The 22,850-nt window shown below is 37.0% G+C and overlaps 1 protein-coding gene across 1 annotated transcript; it reads left to right on the forward strand.

Annotated features, from left to right (window-relative positions):
- LOC110796595 (DNA-3-methyladenine glycosylase) lies at positions 1-22,288 on the forward strand. The gene is made up of 6 exons (XM_022001654.2): positions 1-412; positions 1,002-1,073; positions 1,214-1,337; positions 1,695-1,765; positions 21,467-21,524; positions 21,617-22,288. The coding sequence occupies exons 1-6, from the start codon at positions 59-61 to the stop codon at positions 21,778-21,780; spliced, it is 843 nt and encodes a 280-aa protein (XP_021857346.1). The 5' UTR covers positions 1-58; the 3' UTR covers positions 21,781-22,288.
- Positions 22,289-22,850: the final 562 nt, after the last annotated feature.

Below are 22,850 nucleotides of genomic sequence, written 5' to 3' on the forward strand. Positions count from 1 at the left end.
ATCCCATGCAAAAAAGTCAATCCTTAACCAAATTCCATAAATCTCTTTTTAATTGTTTATGCTGCTTCTTCTTCTTCCAACTAATATTCAACTCCTCCCTTCTCAACTCCGGTGTAGGTGGGCCCCAATGACCGGACCTGAACGCTCCAAACTGCGCTCCAAATCTAATTCCGGCGAAAACCTATCTCAAGCAAAACTCAAAATTCGCGCCACGAAGTCTAAATCGAAATCGAAATCGAAATCGAAAGTCCCGTTATCTCCAGAACATCCAATTTCCAACATTTCTGAGATTGATCAACAGAATTTGGTTATTCTAGGGCCCGATTTCTGCTCCGTTGATGCTCTTGATCTTGCTCCACTTCTTCTTGGCAAGTACCTTCGTCGTGATGATGTTATACTTCAGATAACCGAGGTGAGATTTCATTTGCTATTGATGTTGCACGCTAACTGTTCGACGAAATTACCCAACAAGCTAGAATTAGAATTGCATAATCAGTGATTTTTCTATTTTTGGGGTCATAAATAATGATCAATTTTCTTATTAATGAATTACTTTCTGTGGTCAGACCATTTTTCTTCAGTTCATGGTTAATAAAATTCAGGTTCTTTTTCGACTTTTGTTTAGTTTCTGAGGGTCATGAACGTATAGTTTAAAACCCGATTATTTGAGTCGGTTATGTCAAGGTTTTTGCACACCAACTGTTCGAAGAAAATTACTCAATGAGCTAAAATGTTTTTCTTGTCTTTTTGGATTTGCTTATCTTTGTATGAATACTATATAGAGTTTCCAAACAAGTCAGTTTTGGGGTAACAAAATCATGGTCAAGTTCTTTTTCTATTTGTCTATTAGATCAATTTTCTCTAGTTCTTAGTCCAATAAATTATGGTTCTTTCTGTTTTATGATATTGGTGTTTGGGTGATATTTCAAACCCCATTTCTGGAATCAGGTTTTTAAGGTTCACAGGCAAGTCCAAAGCTTAAATGGGTGTAAACTTTGCAGGTGGAAGCATACAGGCCGAATGATTCAGCATGCCATGGTCGCTTTGGCAATACAGCAAGGACAGCTCCTGTTGTAAGATATACATTATATTCACATGGTCACTTTTCTCTAGTGGTTGGATATTGATTTAGTAATTTTGTCTCATGAACAAAATTTATACCCTTTTTGATGAATTATGGAGTTTCTTATTTTATCTTGTGCAATTTGGGTAGTTTGGACCATGTGGGCATGCGTATGTGTATCTCTGCTATGGTCTTCACATGATGCTTAACATTGTTGCTGATAAGGAGGGTGTTGGTGCAGCTGTATTGATACGTTCTTGTGCTCCTATTAGCGGTAATTGCATGTAACCTATGTGTTCTGTAACCTACGTATTGTCCTGCCATTAGCATAAAGCTATGCATGACAACATGTGCAGTAACAAGTTGAATAAAATCATGCTATTAGGTTGGTTGGATGTGGAAATTAGACAGTACTGGTCAATCAACTCTGACTAAAACAATTTTTTTTTCTTATATATGGTAATCTGTCATTCACTCATTTGCACAAGCATTAACGTTTCATATTGAAGAAGAGCATTCCACTGTTTCTATTGATAATGGAAGAAGGGAGGTGATAGGAGTCAAGGTTATTGCATTCTTAAATCCTTGACCAGTAGTTGAGTGTTCTGAATACGCGAGACTGATGTTGCAGGTTTGACGACTATTCAGCAGCGCCGTGGTCAGATTACCAATAAGCCTGTTCTCCTCGCAGGGCCAGGAAAGGTTAGCAGAAAATCCTTACAGTCTCTTTTTTCATTATGTTGGGTAAAATTAGATGCTTGGTAGTGTTGTTTAAATTTTTTTTTTTGGCGTGAAAGAGGAAAACCTCTCAACAAAAATAAAGCAAGAAAAGACAACAATATAAATAAAAAGCAGCAAAACTAGCTACGAAGTCCTAAGCCGACGGAGCCGAAACTCTTCTTGCTATAGTCATGCCTCAACAGGTCCTCCAATAAAACTGCACGAAGCACGGTTTGCAGCAAATACATTGAAGGGTTCCCCTCTAATCCGTCGGATAAGACCACCACATCGCGCAATACCCGGGTTGCCCTTTGCAGCTCCATCGGTATTCAATTTCACCCAACCTTCTCTCGGCTTAAACCATCGCACAAACACCTCAACTTTGCCTTGTTTTCTTTTGCCCAACATCAGATCATCTTTGTTCATTGCTTGCTTAATAAAGCCCACTGTCCTCATAATGAAGCTATATTGGTCGAAAGGTATATCAATATTAGCATTGAAGCACTTCATTTCTCCATTTCCATATCCACCAAAGCGAATTTGCAAACACAATGTACCAATCTTCAACCCAAGATTGATTCGTTCGTTGAGATTATATTGCAACCACTCAATAAATGGCTTCGAAAATAGCTCGTTATCTGTCATCCAAGGGAATTCTTTCCAAACGAGTGTGGCTGCTAGACAAGTTCTCAAAATGTGCTCAATGTTTCTTCGCTTGCTCCACATATAGTACAGCTCAGATCCTGGATTAAACCTCTCATCAACCTAGTTGTGTTCGATATCAACCTGTTTCGAAACACCAGCCAAAAAGAAACAAAACGAATGCGCTGTGGCAAGCGGAGCTTCCATAACCTCCCCAACGGGCAGTGCAGGGGTTCTTCATCATTAGCTGCAACGCTGAGTTAATAGAGAAGCCCCACGAGGCCTCTCCGTGGAGTTAAAAGGACTTAATCATCTTGAGTATGTTCGAAGGAAGAAAGTCACTAAACAGATCGATTTTCCAGCCACTACTCGCGTCCCACATATCAACTCTTGAGGTGGAGCAGAAGTAACATGTTCTAGCAGAGGAACGTTTGTAGCCCACGGATGTCGCCAAAAAATGGTGTCATTACCATTACCAACTACCATACCCATCCCTCTCCTGAGGACATCTATGTTATCTAGTATACCCCTCCACGCATTAGAGGCATCATTCCTTGGCATGAACATGTCGATATCACACCGACCTTCACAATATTTGCTTCTCAATACTCGAGACCACAAGGCATCCGGTTCTGCAAGCACACGCCATCCAAGCATGGTAAGAAAAGCGGCATTGGCTTGTCTCAAAGATCGAATGCCAAGTCCTAGCTTTTTATGCTTTGTGATCGTCTCCCAGGAAACCAAGTGAACCTTGCGTTTATCTTCTGAACCACCCTACAAAAGTCTCCAAGAAATACGATCGATCTCGTCACAAGTAGACCGAGGTAATTTGGTTGTCTGCATAGCATAGTACGACATTGAGGAAAGACACGATTGGAATAAAGTAGCTCAACCAGCAATAGAAATCATCAATCATCTCTGCCATCCAACCTGCCAGTTTACCATTCACACGATCCACCAAGAATTGTTACTCCTTTTTAGAAGACATGTCGTTAATCATAGGGACACCGAGATACATCCCCAAATCATCCGTCTCTGTAATATGAAAGGTCTCACAAATGCCAAACCTTATATCAACAGACGTATTGTTGGAGAAAAAAATTCGGGACTTCGAACAACTAAGCTTGTTGCCTAAGCTTGTTGCCTGATACTTTACAGAATTGTTCCAAGCAAGCTGCTACCACCTTGGCTTGGTCAATTGTAGTTTCCGCAAATAAAATTAAATCATCCGCGAAAGCTATATTAGAAATATTCGGACCATTGCGGCTTGCCCGGACAGGTTTTCAAGCTCCCAGGGTAACTGCTTTCGGTCCATACAAATGACATAGAGCTAAGGTGTAACACCCCAAATTTATCTCTTTTAAAAATCTATATTTTGTTTAATAAAATCAACATTGAGAGAAACTTAGGAGTATTACCGCCACATGATAACATTAAAGGCTAACCAAACTCCAAACAATGCAGCGGAAACTCAAATGATACTCTTTTATTATAAATAAACTATAATGTAATTAAGTATTTAAAACCTTAATAAATAAAAATTTAACTTGAAATGATACCCTAGTAGGTTATTCTCTATCACAAATCCCGCATATGAAGATGCCACATTAATCACCAAGTTCTTGCAAATCTATTCATCATAAGATGAATACGGCAAAGGCAAAACAAAAAGAATACGGATTAGCAAAAACGCTAAGTACATATATGTACAAGATATGTAAAAACATTTAAACATACTTGAACATACTTTCATAATTCATTTATTTCATAAACTTTTGCATTTTGAATTATAGAAAGGACAAATTGTTTTTTACCACCTAAAATAATCGAAAAATTGTTTTTTACCACCTAAAAAACTAAAACTTGTATTTTACCACCTAAAAAAATTTAAAACTTTGTTTTTACCACCTAAAATGGAAAAAATAAACAAAACCGTTATGTGGAGGGCCACAATGACGGTAATATATCTAATATTTTCTCTTTTTCCACAATTTCATGTATTTAACTCCCTTCATTCTTTTTAAGAATTCACATGATTTTTTCTCTCATTAATTCACAAAATTAACAAAATTCAATGGAAATGAAGAGAGGAGGGTGAAGGAGTTAAAGAAAATCGCACGGGGAGTGTATAAAATTGGTGGGATATTGAATTAGTAAGCCCCACATAACGATTTCATCTTTTTTTTTTCCGTTTTCACGTGGTAAAATACAACTTTTAATTTTTTTTGTAGGTGGTAAAATACAACTTTTATTTTTTAGAAGGTAAAAAACAAATTTTCAACTTTTCTAGGTGGTAAAAAGCAACATGTCCTTATAGAAAATCCATTTTTCAAAAGATGGTGACTTTCCAAAATAGTAACTTTCCAAAAATAGAAAACATTTCAAAAGTAGAAACCTCCCAATCAAGACAACTTTCCAAAAATAGGAATTTCCAAAATAAATCTTTCAAAATAGAACTTTCCAAAAATAGAAATTACAAAAAATATCTTTCCAAAAATAGAACTTTCCAAAAATAATTACTTCAAAAAATAAGGTTTCGAAAAGTAAAAACTTTCCAAACATAGATTCCAATATAAATATGGAATCATACCCTCTTCTTATCTCTCCTTCCTTCCTAAATGTGCACACCTCCAAGTTAGTATTCCATTTTACAAATATATGCATTTCGGTACTAACCAAAATAAATGTAACAAGTGACCTCGACTTACCCAACAAATGATGTGTATGAACATTAGTTCCATAGATCTAGAAAGATCCATTATACCAATAATAATAAGTCATGAAAGACTTTGAAAACTTTCTAAAATATAGTTTTTCCATAAAAGACTTTCTATAAAATAAATATGCCACATAAAGGCTTTCCATAAAATAACTTTTCCATGTCAACCTTACTTGTCCACCAAGTATTTTAAAAACACTCATTTTGTTTTTGAAACATATTTTTAAAGATCAACAAACTATTATTTGAATAAAAGTTGTACGTTCAAACCATTTCAGTCACCAGCAACATACATGAAAATCATCATCATCATATTTGAACATCATCAACAATATTATTCAAAAATCATAATTATCATAATTAAAAATACCAATTAAATCACACATAGATTTTAATCATAATTAAAGATCTAGCCGCATACACATACCTTGATCAATCAACCACTTCTCACGAGATCAAATAGGCTTAGGAGATTCATTCATGAACTCCTAATCAATTAATTCACTAAACCTAATTAATAATAATACTAAACATAACTAATTAAATATGATTAAATCTAAAGATGATAAATTTAAATCATGATTCAGTTGATAAAAACATTTTTATTTTATAAACATGTTTTTAAATCACAAACGTTTATCTAAAATAATTGAATTACTAATCGGAAAAGAGTGATTTAAATCAACGATTTGAAGAACGACAAACGACAACGAAGAACGACGAACGAAGAAGCCAACAACACGTGGTGGTGTTGAGCAAGGTGGACGGATGGTGGTGGCTGCCTCCTTGGGGCGGCGGCGGAGGGTTTTAGAAAAGAGAGAGAGTGAGAGTTTGGGAGAATTATAAAATTTAGGTTTTTTTTAAAGAAACTCTAAAGCTTTTTGCGTGGAAAATAATAAAGGCCATGAAGGGGTATTTATAGTTTAATGGGGTATGGGTTATGGTAATTAGGGTTTAGAGGATTTAGGTAAAAAAATATTCTACAATGTTCATTGGAAGAATTAAGGAAAGAGAGAATAATTAATTATGGAAAATGCCAATAGAATAGAATTTAGAGTTATTTTCAAATTATTAAAAATCAGATTTTTCCTAAATCGTTCCTCAAAAATTCAGAATAATTTTAGTTTCCAAATTTCCAATGTTGATTTTCGATTTTAGGAAAACCCTTTAAAATATTCGTATTTTAGGAATTGTTTTCGAAAATCTTTTCTTATTTTTAAAAGTCTGATTTATTTTCGAAAATTCAGATTTCTGAAAGAATATTTTTCTTAATTTTTTTAATTAAAAATCCCTTTTAAACTAGTTATTCCAAAATTACATAAATATCCTTAATGAATTTTGAAACAATACTTCCCTCCAAATTAATTTGAAAAGGTTTTTCCCTCCAAAATCATTTTGGATATAATTACGTAATTAATCAAAATTAAGTTTTTGAAATGCATGAGCTAATCAAATTAATTACGCCAAAAATACGAGGTATTACATAAGGTGAGAGGGGGTTTCCTTGTCGTATACCCCGACTAGGGGTGAAGCTCTTTGTGGGCTCACTGTTCCATAGTACCTGCCGGCTCGTGGATGAGACACACCTCATAATTATCTCAACCATTAATTGAGGCAGTCAAAGCTCCATAATTTATTCGCGGATAAATTTCGATCTTAGGCGGTCTTACGCTTTCTCGAAGTCAATTTAAATGGCCATGTATCCCACTTTACCTTGATTCTTCCTCACAGTATGGAACATTTCTTGCGCTATTATAACCTTGTCTGTAATTTGCCTCCACAGAACAAAGGAATATTGAGTGGGGGAGATGACTGCAGGGAGCATAAACGTCAAGCAATTCACTAGAACCTTGGTAACCGCTTTGTAAACGATGTTGCAAAGACAAATTGAGGTGAGTTCTCCTTAGGGATTAGGACTAAAAAAGCTTTATTAAGGTCAGTAGGAAAATCTCGACCTTCCAACACATCTAACACCGTCGGTTACTAGTAACCGACGGGGAAAGAGGTGTTGATAGAAAACAGGTTGAAAGTCGTTCGGTCCCGGAGCCTTGTGGCCTCATGCTCATAATAGAAGCCTTTACTTCACAAGCAGTGTAGGGTCGAGTAAAATTCTTCCAATCTAATCATCAGCAGGAATTGGGGAAGCAATTGGGCATAAATACACTTAATTGAGCTAGTGGATTTTTTTCTTGGACTAAGGATTTCTAGTAATCCACAACTAAGATTTAAACCTCTTCAGCATTCGAAACTCATTGCCCTTCAGAATTTTGGAGCATCTCAATACGGTTATGTCTTCGTCGGATCACCGTCGAGAGATGGAAGAATTTCGTGTTCCGATCCCCATCTCTCAAGGGCCTCTAATCTTGACTTTTGGAACCAAAGAAGTTCTTCCTGTTGCAGAACACATCCATCACCTTCGAGTTTAGACCAAAACTGGGCTTTTTTGCGAAAATATATTATGAAATATATTTCTATTCTAGTAATTGAGTTTGGTAGCCAAGGTTGCCAGGAAATGAATGAATGGGCTAGAATTATCCCAATTATTATGCATGAACGAACCAGGCATCTTGAAACCGAAAAGGTTTGCATGCCATGGGAATTGGCGCATAACCACAAGTACTCCACAATATTGGACAGTGGTCCAAGCATGATTTTGGAAGATGTTTCCCCGCCCCTTCAGTGAAGCGAAGCCTTTAATCCTCATTCACAATGAACCTATCAAGTCGAGCTGATTTAAAGGTGGCTCGAGTATCACATCGAAACCAAGAGTGGTTGGGACCCGAAAACCCCAAATCTATCTAACCCATGCTCCTCCATCCAGTTACTAAAGCATCGAAATTGCATTTCCGATCCTCCAACCCCATGTCTTTCATCCATCGTTCTTGTTTCATTGAAGTCACCCACATTAAGCCATGGTCCATGAAAATTTTGTTTATCCCTCTCAAGGGCACTCCACAATTCACGACAAGTAAAAGAGTCAGGCTATGTTACTCAGACACGGGTGTCGGTGTCGTGTCAGACACGGGTGTCGGAGTATCCGACACTCCGATCCAAATTTTTGTAGACACTTCGACACTTTCAAAGGAGTGTCTTGACTAGGTTTTTAGACACGGCTACCATATAAAATGTCGGAAAAAAATCGACACTTTTTATAAATTAAATTTTTTCTAAAAGTAAACATTAAAAGTAATAATAATATGGTATTATGTATTTAATAGGCTAAGGTAAAAGTCTTTGTATAGGGAAGATAAAAGTCTTATCTAGGAAAGGTGAATGGTGTAAAGAAAATAAAAACTAAAAAATAAAATACGGAATAGTTATTAAAAACTAAAAAAAAGACCTCAAAAAGATAAAAGATTCCCTCAAAACAGTGAGTTGTACAGCTACAAAACTTTAATTAATAAAAGAAAAATAAAAAATATCAAAAAAATTAATAGAAGATGAAGGGTTGGACCATAACCCACCTTCTGTCTTTCTTCTTTCTCTCTCCTCAACTCTTCTTTCTGTTTTCTTTCTTCTCTTTCTTCTTTCTCTCCTGTACCCTTATTTCAGCCATTTTTTCCGGCCGATTCGCCTCACCAAGGAGATCAAATGCCCATTATTTTTTCGGTGAAGTTCAGATCTACAACAAAGAGAAAGAGTTCGACACCTGATTTTTGGATTCTTTTCCGACATCGGTGTCGACACCTCCCCGGACACGTGTCGAGTGTCGTGTCGCGGGTCGGGTCGTGTCAACACTGATACCCACCGCCGGACGCCGTGTCGGAGTAACATAGGAGTCAGGGCTCGCGTAAACTACTGAAATGAGTCATGGTTCTTCACTCACCTTAGCTATTTTAATAGTAATGTGCTGAGTGTGGAGTTCGATTGGATTGACTGTAACCACCAAAGCCCCGTGCTTCCACTCTAAGTTGTCTAGAAAAGCCAATACAGTCACAAATACTTTGCGCTTTATCTCCACTGATGTGAGTTTCGACGAGTGCTAGCAAATTAGGTTTATCAATTTTAATGAGTTCCTTAATCGTAGGCATAAAAGCCTGCTTCGCTTCCCCTTGAACATTCCAAGTCATGATTTTTATGGACATATTAAACATTGGTATACGGGGGTAACAATCATAGACATTCAACGACACACTAAGTAGTATGCTCAGGAAGGCGTCTCTCGACGTTCTCATTGGAATCACTAAGTCCGCCGGGTGTTGAATTGTAGCCATTAACACCTTGGGAACATGCATCGGAGGCAGAAGCGAGCTCACATTGAACTCCACTCGGTTGAGTGTGGGATGAAGCGTAATCAATGTTGGACCCTCCATTCGATAATCTAAGAACATTGTGTATGCCGAGGAAATATAAACTTCTAAGGTTGTTGGAGGATGTAGGGGGTTCATGGCTAACTTCTCTTCCTCCCGTCTCGAAAGGCTGAGGAACAATTCTATGAGGAAGGGAAGAAACAAATGTAGGGAAAATAGGGGTAGAGTATTCCTTTCCTACGACAGTATGGTGTGCAATAGGAGAAGGAAGGGACTGACTTATTTTCTGGGGATTTATTTTTGATGTTCTGATTACTTTCCTTAAATGGAAACTGTCTTGGCCCATAGGATTTTCTTCCTTGATTTACTGCCGAATTTAACTTAGGAACAAAGGACATTAGCCTAATATCTCGTTTCTCCCTAAAGGAAGGTGTAGCCCCGGAGTTCAAATTGACCGTTGATACAAAATCATCCTTCCTATCCCTAGAAGATATTTCCATATTACCCGTAATATTTGCCATAGAACAAGAGTCCTTAGTTAGGTCCACTATGGGAATTTCCGCATTAATATCAACCTCCGTAATTATACGATGTTCCATATCAATATCTTTTACCGTAACATTCCTTTCTAAAACAAACTCTTGATTACCAAGATCTTCCTCATTATTCCCCTTCAAAATAGGCTATAATTGGGCTTGGTTAATTTATGTACTATCATTGGCCATGTTTCTATACTCTCTCCTTGATTTAGTACATCAAATCTTGACCCCCTTGACCCATTTGCGACTGATTTTGCTCTCTTCCTCTTTGATCTGTTGACATGGTTCTATGGGTAGTATTCTGTTGACCTTGTGTGTTGGAGCCATGTCCTCTGTTAGGGTTCCCTTTGTGCTTTTGTGGTTACCTTCTTGGAGGACGTTGAACAACATCCATGCGCGTATTGTTCCGATGTATCATGTCTTAATGGAGTTGAGTTCGATGGATTCAAATGACGTACATTTTTCCTCCTTGTGGCCAAGCTTGCCACACTTGAAACAGATCTGTTGAAGCCCTTCGTATTGGACCAGCCATACACGTTCATTGAGTCGAAACTTTGAGAGTTGATGTCTAATGATATCAACCTCGACACATTAGTCGAATGTATTGTCCTCTACTCATGGATTATGTGTGCTTGGCAATTTTAGTGACTCTGCCGATTCGTTCACCTATTTTCATGAGGAACTTTTAATTAAAGTACTCCACAGATAAGTTAGGAATTCTAACTCAAGCTATCAAGACATTGATAGGTTCTTCGTCTAGGACAAAATTTGGGACCATTTAGGGATCGTGAGGTAACTGTCGCCAATAACCCATGGCCTTTGTGTCACTGTGTCAGCACCAGGGTTACCTAATTCGGTGGAGACCCTACCGTACTCTGATTTAGAACGGTTTGTATCGATTCGAGTACGAATTCAGTCTAATTCGACCAAATAGTCGAGTCGACCGATTTATACTCTTTTTCGCTGGTCTTCTTCGCCGAATAACGTTTCCCATGGAGATACGAAAGAATTAATTAAACTGGTTTGTAATGTTTTTTAAATGGTGGATGTCAGAAGGTTGAAAGAACTATAACCATGAAAGTAGATCTGAAAGAAAAGCGGGGAAGGAGAAGGAGGAAGTGGGTGACAACTTTAGAAGTGCGATCCACCACAAATTTGGATTAATTGTGATTTTTTCCCCTTAAACAGTACGTGTCATCGTTTTGGTGTTGTACTGCTACTAGGAGTCTAGCTGTTAACATTTGTCCACTTTATATTATTTATTTGTTTATTTTTTAATTTATTTATAAAGGATTAATATTTTAACTTATTTGAGAAACTTTTAATCTATACAAGAGCTCCTATTTTAGGCTTTTTTTTTCCGCAGGACTCTTGTATTTTATTTTTTAGTATTTTATCTTTTTTTTAGTTTCTATTAAACATAAATATGTACCTGTTTTTTTTAATTTAAATGAAATCGTATTTTAAAATTACTCATAACGTATTTGTAATTCGACCCTCTCTCGTATTCCGTATTCGTACTAAATCGTACTCCCTCCGTCCTAGAATACTCGCAACGGTTTGATTGGACACGCTTGCCAATGCACAACTTTGACCATCAATATCTTCAATTATATATTATAAAAATTTATAAAATATTAATATTTTGAAAATATATATTAAGATAAAGTCAACAATATATTATATGCTAACACATACTTCGTATATACTATAAATAAAATAAAGTCAAAGTAAATTATGTTAATAGTGCAAAAAATCAAACCGTTTCGAGTATTCCGGGACGGAGGGAGTATTACCTATTAGGTAACCCTGGTCAGCACAAACGAGTAGTCATCTATGTTTGAGAATCGAACAACATAGTATGAACACCCCACATCAGTTAGGGAAATATCTCCCTTCAGACTCCGCTTATTCCTTAGCCTTCTAATAAGATCTTCATAATCAAAGCATTCAACCATTGCGTGCGCAACATGCCTTTGAAAGACGGATGGTTCGACAGTCCGGGTGTTCCAAGTCCTTCATTAGCCATTTCATCATCTGAGATATCTTTTGTGAACATCCCCCCATCAAGATCTAATATCGCATTGTTTAATCCAATACCACCGGCAGCATGAGTATATGAAAGGCCTTCTCATTTCAAACCATTATCTGATGGAACTCCATCTTGTGCGGGAGATACATGAGTTTGAATGTCTTAATCCATAGCCATGGAGTACTCCTTATCATCACGATGCTTTATTTTCTTATTCAATCTCCTCACAATGCTTTATTTTCTTATTCGATCTCCTCATGAGATCAGTTTCCTACGAAGAAAGTCCTTCATTTTCTCTCATTTCCTCCTAGGTTCATGATAAAGTAGGTCACAAATAAGACCATTTACATTATTCTTAGGGAATCACTCAACCAGTAGTGTTCTTTCAATCTTTTCAAGTATAAGTTATTTCACTGATAAAATAAAAACTATAATTCAAAATTCAAATTCAATTAATGCAAAATAGTTATTTGGGGCTGTCTTGAACCTACGAACAGTTATAGAATCTTTTGGTAAATATTTATTTTTATCAACCAAAGTAAAGAGCAATGCTAACAACAAAACTTATAAACTAAAGGGCAAAGTGAAGCCTGATAACCCTTCTAGGAAGGCTCGTCCGGTTTTAAACGCTCACACCATTACAACTCTAGCCAAATTCTTGAGCTTACTACATGATGTAAGTCTAGAAACACCTTCCAAGGAGATGGGTGAGGATTTTAAACTCAAAGGAACAAGAATACTCACAAGAACACTTTTAATTTTTTAAACACTCGAAACAAGGATAGTGACCAAATCACACGAACACAATCAATGATTTGGGGTTTTAAGGAAATAGAAGACTCACTCAATCTCTCCCATACTTATCACTCAAGACTAACTCAAAGAATAAGGGAAGTTTAAACTTGAGAAACAAAGCATAAACTATGAAAACTCAAGGTTTTTTTTTTATCAAATTCAAAAATGATTTTTATTCATCATTTTCTCTCCTTATGTATAGGATGGAGCAGCAAAAGGAAGCCAAAAGAATTTACAAAGAAACCCTAAAAACCGTCCAAGAGTGAAACGGTTTTAGAGCTAGAAAGGCTCCTTGATTCATGCCCCATTACAAGTTTCATCAATGAGCTGTTACAAAGATGTTACACCAGCAATAGATGACCTAATTAGGCTCATAATCACACGCCTAATCATCACAATCTCACAGCCAAAATGTTACTTTAGGAGTAATCTCTTGGGCTAATTTTTTTTTTTTGGCAAATAAGATTTTATTACTTACCAAAGATAGATAACCAACCTAACACCAAAACTCCTAGGCTTAAGATCCCAAACTTTTAAGAAGACTTGGGACCAACTGAAGCCAAACTACATGAAGCACTGTTTCAAACATTAAACAAAATTCTATTTGCAACTACCTTACAAAGTTACAATCATCTAGCTTATTGCTAAAATGTTTAGCATTTCTCTGCAACCATAAAGCATACACAATTTCTATAAATGTCATGCTATACACTTTGTCAGCATCTTTCTTACCTGGAAACCCATGGGCTGCCTGTGTACACCGACATTCTTCATTACTAAGCACCAGATCCCTTGAAAAAGCGCAACTAAAGATGGTGCAACGTTTCTGCTTGCTGCTGACAGAGGCAACAAATACCATCAGTAGGCACTCCCCAATTAAGCAGTCTGTCTTTTGTAGTGATTCTATTCTGTACCGCAAGCCAAACAATGAAAATACTCTTTGGACTCGCTTTGCTGTTACATATGATACTCTTCCACTCCACCTAGTTCCCAGTGTCCCTCAAAAACCTATACATTTTCTGCACTTTAAACTTACCAACAATAATTTAAAGCCACCAACATCATGAATAACTTCTCTACTTTGCCGTATCTTCCTTAAAGTCCAAGTGAGTCCACTAGGAATAGACATGGACCAAAAATCCTTCTGCTTGATGTATGAACTGTGCAGCGCCACCAGCATCATGAATAACTTCTCTACTTTGCCATATCTTCCTTAAAGATCAAGTGAGTCCACTAGGAATAGACATGGACCGAAAATCCTTCTGCTTGATGTGACCCATTTAATCCAAAGCCGATCTTATTTCAAAGATAAAGCCCAACAATAAGGTCTTTCAGGTTCCACCCACCACATACCTTAGGCAAGCACATCGGTCCCAAGCTACTGGGGCTCTTCTTGAATTTGAATCACCACCAGAGGAACACCCTGCAAATCCTCTGAATTTCTTTGATCACCTTCTTAGGCATTATGAATATCTGGCACCAGCATAGTTGAATGCCAAAGAGCACTGATTTGATCAATTGAACCCTGCCTGCATAAGAAAGAAGCTTAGCGGACCAACTTCAAATTCTAGCTATTGTCCTTTCAATCAAAGGTTTGCAGTCTATGTAACTCAGTTTTCTTGTAGTCAAAGGGACTCTAGGTACGTAAAGGGAAAAGTACTTTTGGGAATTCCCAAAGTCTCAACAATATGATTTCCCTCTGTATCTGAAATCCCAGCCACATACACTTCACTTTTATGAAGATTGGCAACCAAACCTGATGCTCCAGAGTACTTATTAAAAACATCAAACATCACTTTAACAAAATGTGTATCAACTTTACAGAACATCAACAGATCGTCTACGAACATCGAACGAGTGACCCCTAACATCTTGCATCTTGGATGGAATTTGAAAGCAGTAGAACCAGAAGCAACTTCTAAGCAACAAGACAAATATTCCATACCCAAAGCAAAAAGGAAGGAAGACGTTGGGTCGCCTTGTCTTAACCCTTTCCCTCTTGGGCTTCATTACAAGCTAAAAAAATAAAATAAAATACTCTTGCCCATAACAGAAATATTGGCTGCTCATATTTACTCACTTTCACGCCACTTTGTTGCTTCATTCATGTTGGGCCTTCAATCCAAGTAATGCAAGTCATAAACTCGGCCTTTGCGACTTGAATTGTAAGATGATCCAAATCCAATAATTTGAAAGGTCATCTAAATTAATTATTTTAAGTCGCCTTGTCGCATCTGTATCATTCTCTCTTTCTTTGGAAAAAAATCGACCCCGACTTTGCCGATTCTCGAAAGCCGAAACCGATCAAAAGAAATGATAGCCTTGTCAAACATGGTATGTGGTATCATGGAACTCTAGAGCGTGTCAAAAGAAATTCTTGGAACATCATCTTGAACCTCAACATAATCATAGTCATGCTCAATAATGCTCTCGTTAACCCCAAAAGTGGGAACTAGCCAATCTGGAGGGGGTTCGGAAATTGTATCAAAATGTTTCATGAAAGCCTTACGTGGAAAGTTGCAAGCACTAGAGTCATGGAATGACTCTTTGTGACAGCGACCACCAAAAAAGGAACTACAAATTTTTCCTTAATCACCTCATTTTCATTTTTCTTGTGAATTCGTTCAACAACAATGTTCTCTTCAACAGTAGGGTCTCAGTCTAATAAATCAGAAGCATCCCCACGTTTATGCGTGATATCTGTTTTAGGAAAAGCGTCGAGAACTAGGTGTTTATCTCATGAAGATTGGTTTTAAATTCTTCGATTCAAGGACGATGAGTTTCATACTCCACACTCCTGTTATTTTGCTAGAGATTGGTTAACATTAAATGTTCTTTTTCTCATATTCCCTAGGAAAAATTACTTTAAATAATCCAACCTTTTGACGATTTTACGTTGATAATCCAATCTTTGGATTATTATCTAATAATCCAACCTTTGTACCCCACTAACTCTTATTGCACCCAACCGGTCACCAACCTGATATAGTAGGTAATCTATACACGTGTCATGCAACTATTCGCCCTAAGTTTTTTTTTTTTTGCCTTCTTCCTTCTAGTTTATTTATTTTCATGTAGTTTTTTTTTTATTCTTCATCATCATGTTACTCCTCCAGCAGAGCCACTCTCTCTCCTACCCTTCGGTCCTCCGCATCACCGACGTTGTACACCATTATTGCTGGTAAGTCTCTTCCACCCATTAACAACCAACCCAGCCAATTAACACTCACCACACCACAAACCCCCTCCTCCGTTCCTCCTTTCTATCTGATTGTCTCCTCCCCTTCACAACCCCCTTTTTCTTCTCCTCCAAATACGTACACCATCAAAGACTAATTAGACCAATAAACAAAAAAAAAGTATTACAACATACAACACCACCAACCAACAACGAAAATAAAAACTGTAGCAGGGTTACTGGGGAGATGAGAGGCAAGGCGAAGCGTAAAAATTCTCTAGCAATTGAACTCGGGCGGTGGTGTGCGGTAGCAGCAAAATGCAGCAATAAGAAAGAACCTCGTCGACAAAAAATTAGTCGTCTTTGGGCTCTTATTGTTTTTAGTTTGAATAACACATTTTTGTTAGAGTTACCATTGATGATTGATTTATTAAAAGTTGTTCATTGAGAAATTGAAAACAAAATTACTATTGACCAGACACAAAAGAGTAGGAGAAAGGAAGATGAGTGTGCCTCCATTGGAATGGACCTCCACCTTCTTCTCATTGTTCTATGCTTCGTGGAAATTAAACCACCGGAACTCAAGTTCCGATTTTGGAACTCCTTTCCCAGTTAATTAGCCTAATTCCAAAAGCTTTGACCTAGTATCTATTTGGACAATTTATAACTGTATTTTCTCCTTTAAATTTTATTAAGCTCTTGTAGACTTTAAAGCCATTGATGAAATCTTGGAAGAGGAGAGAGTCTGGGATTTGGGGATAAGTAAGGGTAGTTTTAAAAAAAATTAGTTCGTAATGAAATAGAGATGTTGACCTATTTTGCCGGTTGTAAGTCCTTTAGGTGCAATAAAAGCGAATGGGGTATAAAGGTTGGATTATTATATAATAATCGATAAGTTGGATTATTAGCGGAAAATCGTTAAAAGGTTGGATTATTTGAAGTAATTTTTCCCATTCCCTACCCACCCATTTGTCTCTCATTTTCTTCTTTAATCTCTCCCACAAATCAATTTTCTCCTTCCTTTTTTTTCTTCTTCGTGACTTAAGATTTTCATACCATATGACAACTCCTTTATTGAGCTACGAAATAGCAAGTTTAAACCTCTTTGTGTCATCATAACTCTTGTACTCAAAGACGGTCTCAATTTTTCTTACCTAATCAAGGAAAGACTCACTATCAATGACCACCATCTAAGTTTGGCAAATCAATCATAGGAGCTCTATCTTCATCATTCTGCCTAAGGTTATAAGTCTTACTATTATCAACATTTCTCAAGCAATTCAGTTTCCTATTAGTTTGCAACAACATTTCCGCCATAGTATCCATTCTAGTCTTTTCCCTAGCCTTCTCCACCTCATTTTCTTCTGTTTTTTCCTCCAAATTCTATAGTTTTTAAGTTAGTAATTGTATCATCCTAGCAAGATCCCCCTATTTTCCATTATTTTGCTAGACTATTACAATTACAATTGAGTTTATGCCCGAAACTTTAAGCAACAAAACGGAAATGAAAACGACGTTGAGACTCTCAAAGGCTTACAGGTTATGAAACTTCAGGAAATTCCAAGCAATTTCAAAATAAAGAAACTCCTCAAAAGCTGTCCGGATCAAAGAGTAGTCCTCGTTTAAAATCTGATGCGCTGGATTGGCTTCGTTTTGCGCAGTTTTCGGAAATCTGCCCAGTTTAATAGCAAAAACCAAAAATCTGAAATTAAATATGAGTATTCTACACAGAAAAATACCCAGATTAAAAAAAAAATAAAAAAAAAATCTGTCAATTTGGTGCCCCGAGCAAAGATAAATCGCTGTTCAAAGTTGACAGGAAAATTGTTTGTATCCGGCAGTTTTCTTCTTCTCCAAAAATCAGATTTTCTTCAAGACCTCCACGCCAAAGCTCTGATACCAGATGATGCAAGTCTAAAAGCACCTTCCAAGGAGATGGATAATGATTCTAAACTCAAAGGAACAAGAACACTCACAAGAACATTTTTAAACACTCGAAATAAGACCAATGACCAAATCACAAGAAAACACTCAATGATTTGGGGTTTTAGGCCAGATATAAGACTCACTCAATCTCTCCTAAGCTTATCACTCAAGACTAACTCAAAGCGATAAGGGAAGTTTAAACTTGAGACTAACTCAAAGCATAAACTATGAAAATTCAAGGTTTTTTTTTATCAAACTCAAAATTGATTTCTATTTCATCATTTGCTCTCCTTATATAGAGGAATGGAGAAGCAAAACGAAGCCAAAGACTTCACAACCCTATAAACCGTCCAAGAGTGAAACTGTTTTGGAGCTAGAAAGGCTCCTTGATTCATGCCCCATTATTAGCTTCATCAATGAGCTGCTACAAAGATGTTACAACAAGTCAACAACGATGTTACAGCAGCAATAGAGGACCTAGTTAGGCTCCTACTCACACGCCTAATCATCACAAACTCACCACCAAAATGAGGTAATTTAGGAGTAATCTCTTGGCTTTATTACAAGCTAAAAACAGCAAATAAAATATTCTTGACCATAACAGAACTATGGGCTTTTCATATTAAATCCCTTTCACGCCACTTTGTTGCTTCATTCATGTTGGGCCTTCAATCCAAGTAATGCAAGTCACAAACTTGGCCTTTGCTACCTTGAATTGTAAGATGATCAAATCCAATAATTTGAAAGGTCATCTAAATTAATTATTTTAAGTCGCCTTGTCGCATCTGTTTCACTACACATAAAACATCTACTGTATACAAGAAATTGGTTTTTTTTCTTCTGACAATACTCTGTGCATCAAGTCTGCAGTTCTGAAACCTCCTTTGATTCCTTTCCTTCCAAATATGACAAATGGTGGTGATCAAAGCCATCCTATAGAGTTGAAGCTTCACCGAGTTACCCTTGGCACGAGCTAACATGACTGAACCTTCATAAGCCATCAGTTCTCCAGATGCCAGCAGACATACTACATTCAAAAAAAAAAAAGTTCTCATTAATTACTCTCCATGCTCAGATTGAAAAGAATACATATTCTGTGATACTGAATCCAAAAGTTGTTCAGTCAATCACATGTAGATAATCTTTCCTGGGCTGCCATAATTATTACAAAGTTACCTCTCAAAGCGTCATACACTTTCCAAATAGGAAAGTTTCCTTAAACATCTGCAAGCCTTGAAGAATTTGTATGTACTGCACAGCTCCTAGAATCTTTTTTTTTATCACACATGAATCCTGATTTAGTACTGCCATCAGCAGTACAGAATTGTTCTTGATATGTAAGTGTGAATCGATTTGATCAACACTTTATCCTTTTTCTTATGAACATTCCATAAGAGTTTGCAAAGTGCCGCTTGATTCCAGTATGATTAACAATCCAACCACCTGCGTTTTTTTTGGTAAGCCAACATTTTACCAAGCAATGAGGGATCTAGAAGCTGTGAAGTTTGGATCATTTTCAGAACTTTCTTAGGTATCAAGAAAACTTGGCACGTAGCTTGGATGCTGAAGATATAACTAATTTAGTCAGTTGAATTCCACCAGCATAGCTCAACAACTTGGCTAACCATCTGCCCACTAGTCAATTCTCTACAAATTCTTCTGCATTCAACTTCCTGTATTGCAGTCAACTTCCTACTTGATAAAGGTACTCCGAGTTACCTAAAAGGTAAGGTACCTTTAGTTATACCCTTATACTCATCCGAATCTCTTCCTTGACCCCACCACAATTCACTGAACTTTTACTGAAAATTAACCGTCAAGCCAGAGACAGCAGAAGAGCTTTGAAAAACACCATATAACTTTATCACAGATTCAACATCACCCTTAGCAAAGAGGAGCAAGTCATCCGCAAAGCAAACACAAGTCACGTAAATTTTTAAAATCTAGTATGGAAATGAAATCTTGGATTTTCTTGTAAATGAGATAATCATCTGTTCAAGTACTCCATGCTTAAGACCAAAAGATAGGGAAACACTGTATCTCCCTGCCTAAGGCCTTTTTCTCTTTGAAAGGGCATGATATTTGTCCGTTAACTGTGAAAGTGTAGGATGCAGTGCTAATACATTAAATACACTCCATAACCCAATTTCCTGTAATTTTCCATATCCAAGTGGAAGTAAATGACTGAACTCAACATTCACCTAAAAGAAAGAAATCCATAGTTCAGCCAGCGGAAGTCAGCGAGATAACGGGTTGTCCAACCCCTTTATCCAGATGCCATGTATATCGCACTAGAAGTAACATATTAGAAGTACTTACGGACTTTGTCTATAGGTTAATTTCTATTATTAAGCAGAATTCGAAAGCTTCAACTTTAGCTCAACTTCGAGCTTTAGGGAGTCAACTACCAAAATAATACTCCCTCCGTCCCAGATTAGTTGTTACACTTTCCTTTTTCGTCTGTCCCAGATTAGTTGTTACACTTCTAAATTAGGAGTGACCCTACAATTATTATATTGTCTCTCTCTTCCCACTAATTTTTTTTTGTCCCCACACCATCTTTCTTTCAATTAAAAAATACCCCACTAACTCTTATCACATCTACTTTTTCAATAAAATAACAATTGCTAACCACACTACTACTTATCGCATTAAACTGTGTGCCCATGAGAGTGTAACAACTATTCTGGGACGGAGGGAGTAGCTTTAGAGACCCATCACCCATGCCATCTTGTCCAAAGCAAGAGAGCCCCCGCTCGTTTGAAGTCATTGCGAGTCGGAAGGGGTGCACTAAATTGAGACGGATAGAAGCAGTATTTCATAAAATTATTGAACCTTTTGCTCGGCCAAACAACAATAACAACAACAACAACAACAAAGCCTTAGTCCCAAAATGATTTGGGGTCGGCTAACATGAATCGTCGTAGGAGATCGTTATTGTCACCAATCAAACCAGAAAGGAGCAGTAAGTAAAAAAAGAAAAAGCAAGGAAGAGAAAGTGGAATTAATGAAAGTAAGATAAGAGAAAACACCATTATTTTAACCTCCCGATTTGCATTGAATCCTTGGTGCAACAAATGTTTCATGTCTTTCAACATCAAAAGTGTGTATACTTGGTGTATATATCATGATCAGAAGTACATAGTGCTGGTTAACGGTAGTTCAAATGGAGCAGAAAGCCGCGATGATAACAAAATATGCTTAGACTGGTCTTGGTGGTCTTGGAGTAACTGCTTTTCTCTGTTACTAGGCCTTGTATGGTACCCATGCCAATTCAAGTAAACTGGTTGACTAGTTGAGGAAGGAGGGAATCTATATATTATCTTTCTTCCCAATGCTTTAACTCCAGAAAGTACTAACCTTGACATGCTCGCATGCTTGATTCATTTTCTTGAAGATTAGATTTAAAGGTGCCGTTGTGCTAATCCTAATTTGATAAAAAAAGAAGTTAATCATGGGTTTGAGTGAGCTAAACAAAAATTATTAAACATCCTCTGGATGAAAGGATAAGAAATATTTTTTCGATGGTAAGCAGTTTTTGTTGAACTAGTCCAGGTGAACTTCTCAACATTAGAAATTTAGAATCATATGTTCATTTACAGGTTGGCCAAGCACTTGGATTATCAACTGAATGGTCGAATCATCCCCTTTATGTGCCTGGTAAGATACCTTGCCTTGGTAGGTAAAATTCTGAATTTTGCATAATCAGTCTAAAATGGGACAAGTTTTTCTATGATATATCATTTATGCAGGTGGTTTGGAGCTTCTGGATGGGCCAAAGCCTGAAAAGATACTGGTTGGTCCCCGTGTTGGCATCAATTATGCTTTGCCCGAGCATGTAAATGCTTTATGGAGATTTGCTGTTGCAGGTAGCCCATGGATAAGTGCCCCAAAGAACACGCTTAGGTTTCCCTGATAGAAAGAAAATTCTTTCAACCATGTAAGAGGTAACCGAATGAATGCAATCTTAGAGGACAAAAATGGAGCTTACACATCTCTTGTTTATTTACTACTGGGAGAAGGAAGGAAATGTTACGCCTCCCCTCCCCCCCTCCTCCTCCTTTTGTGGTGTTTAGGAATCCAAAAAATTTAGCAGTTGATGATTTAGCTACTAGCTAGAGCTCAAGTTGATGTTGTTTTCCTTGTTTCATTTTCTACTGGAAATTGGAAAACAAGGAGTCCTCATCAATGACATCATATGTACACAGAAATCATATCGTATTCTTTGCCTTGCGTTTTTACTTGAACAAACCAGAAGCAAAAATTCTTCATGCATTGTTGACAATATGGTGGTAATTAGTACTTTAGTAGTGATGGTTTTTAACTTCATTTGAAGTTTTGGAACCCATGGGTTGCACACACAAGCAAAATGACAGTAATATACGCAGAGGCGATTTATTCTATAAGAAATTGGTAATCCCCTGCATGCTTATGGTAAGAGATTGATGTTAATTTACTTTTTTTTAAAAAGTTTTTTCCACCGAGTGGTGTTTACTTGAAAAACGAAAGCAGGTAAAATGTGGTTTTTGTTAGTACCGTTTCTTTATAAGTGAGACATGAACATGGAGCTCCATGGCCTACTCTTGAAAAAAGTACAAAAACACAACTTCAACTCCTTTGATTCAGGTAAAAGTTGAAGTTAAGAGAACAATCGTTCTTTTACTATCCCAAGTGCGCTTCCACTGTTCTACACTGAGTGAGACTGAGAACTCGATTGCAGGTGTAGCTGAATGCCAATTTGCTTTTAATGCAGTAAAGTCTTTTATCTTCTAAGTAGCTCGTAATCCTTTCTTTCCTAACAGAACCCTGTTTATATTGTTCACGGAAGCACATTTTTTTTTTTTGGCAATTTTATAATCAGGTTTTTTTTTTTAAGGAGTCACAATTACTACTTTCGGCCGTATTTTCTAGAAGTTATAATTTTATTATTGGTACTACTCCGGCCGTATTTGTTTAGGAGTGCACTAGAGCAAACATGGTTGGTTA

The sequence above is a fragment of the Spinacia oleracea genome, chromosome 3 (genome assembly GCF_020520425.1).
Source record: "Spinacia oleracea cultivar Varoflay chromosome 3, BTI_SOV_V1, whole genome shotgun sequence".
Classification (NCBI taxonomy): Eukaryota; Viridiplantae; Streptophyta; class Magnoliopsida; order Caryophyllales; family Amaranthaceae; genus Spinacia; species Spinacia oleracea.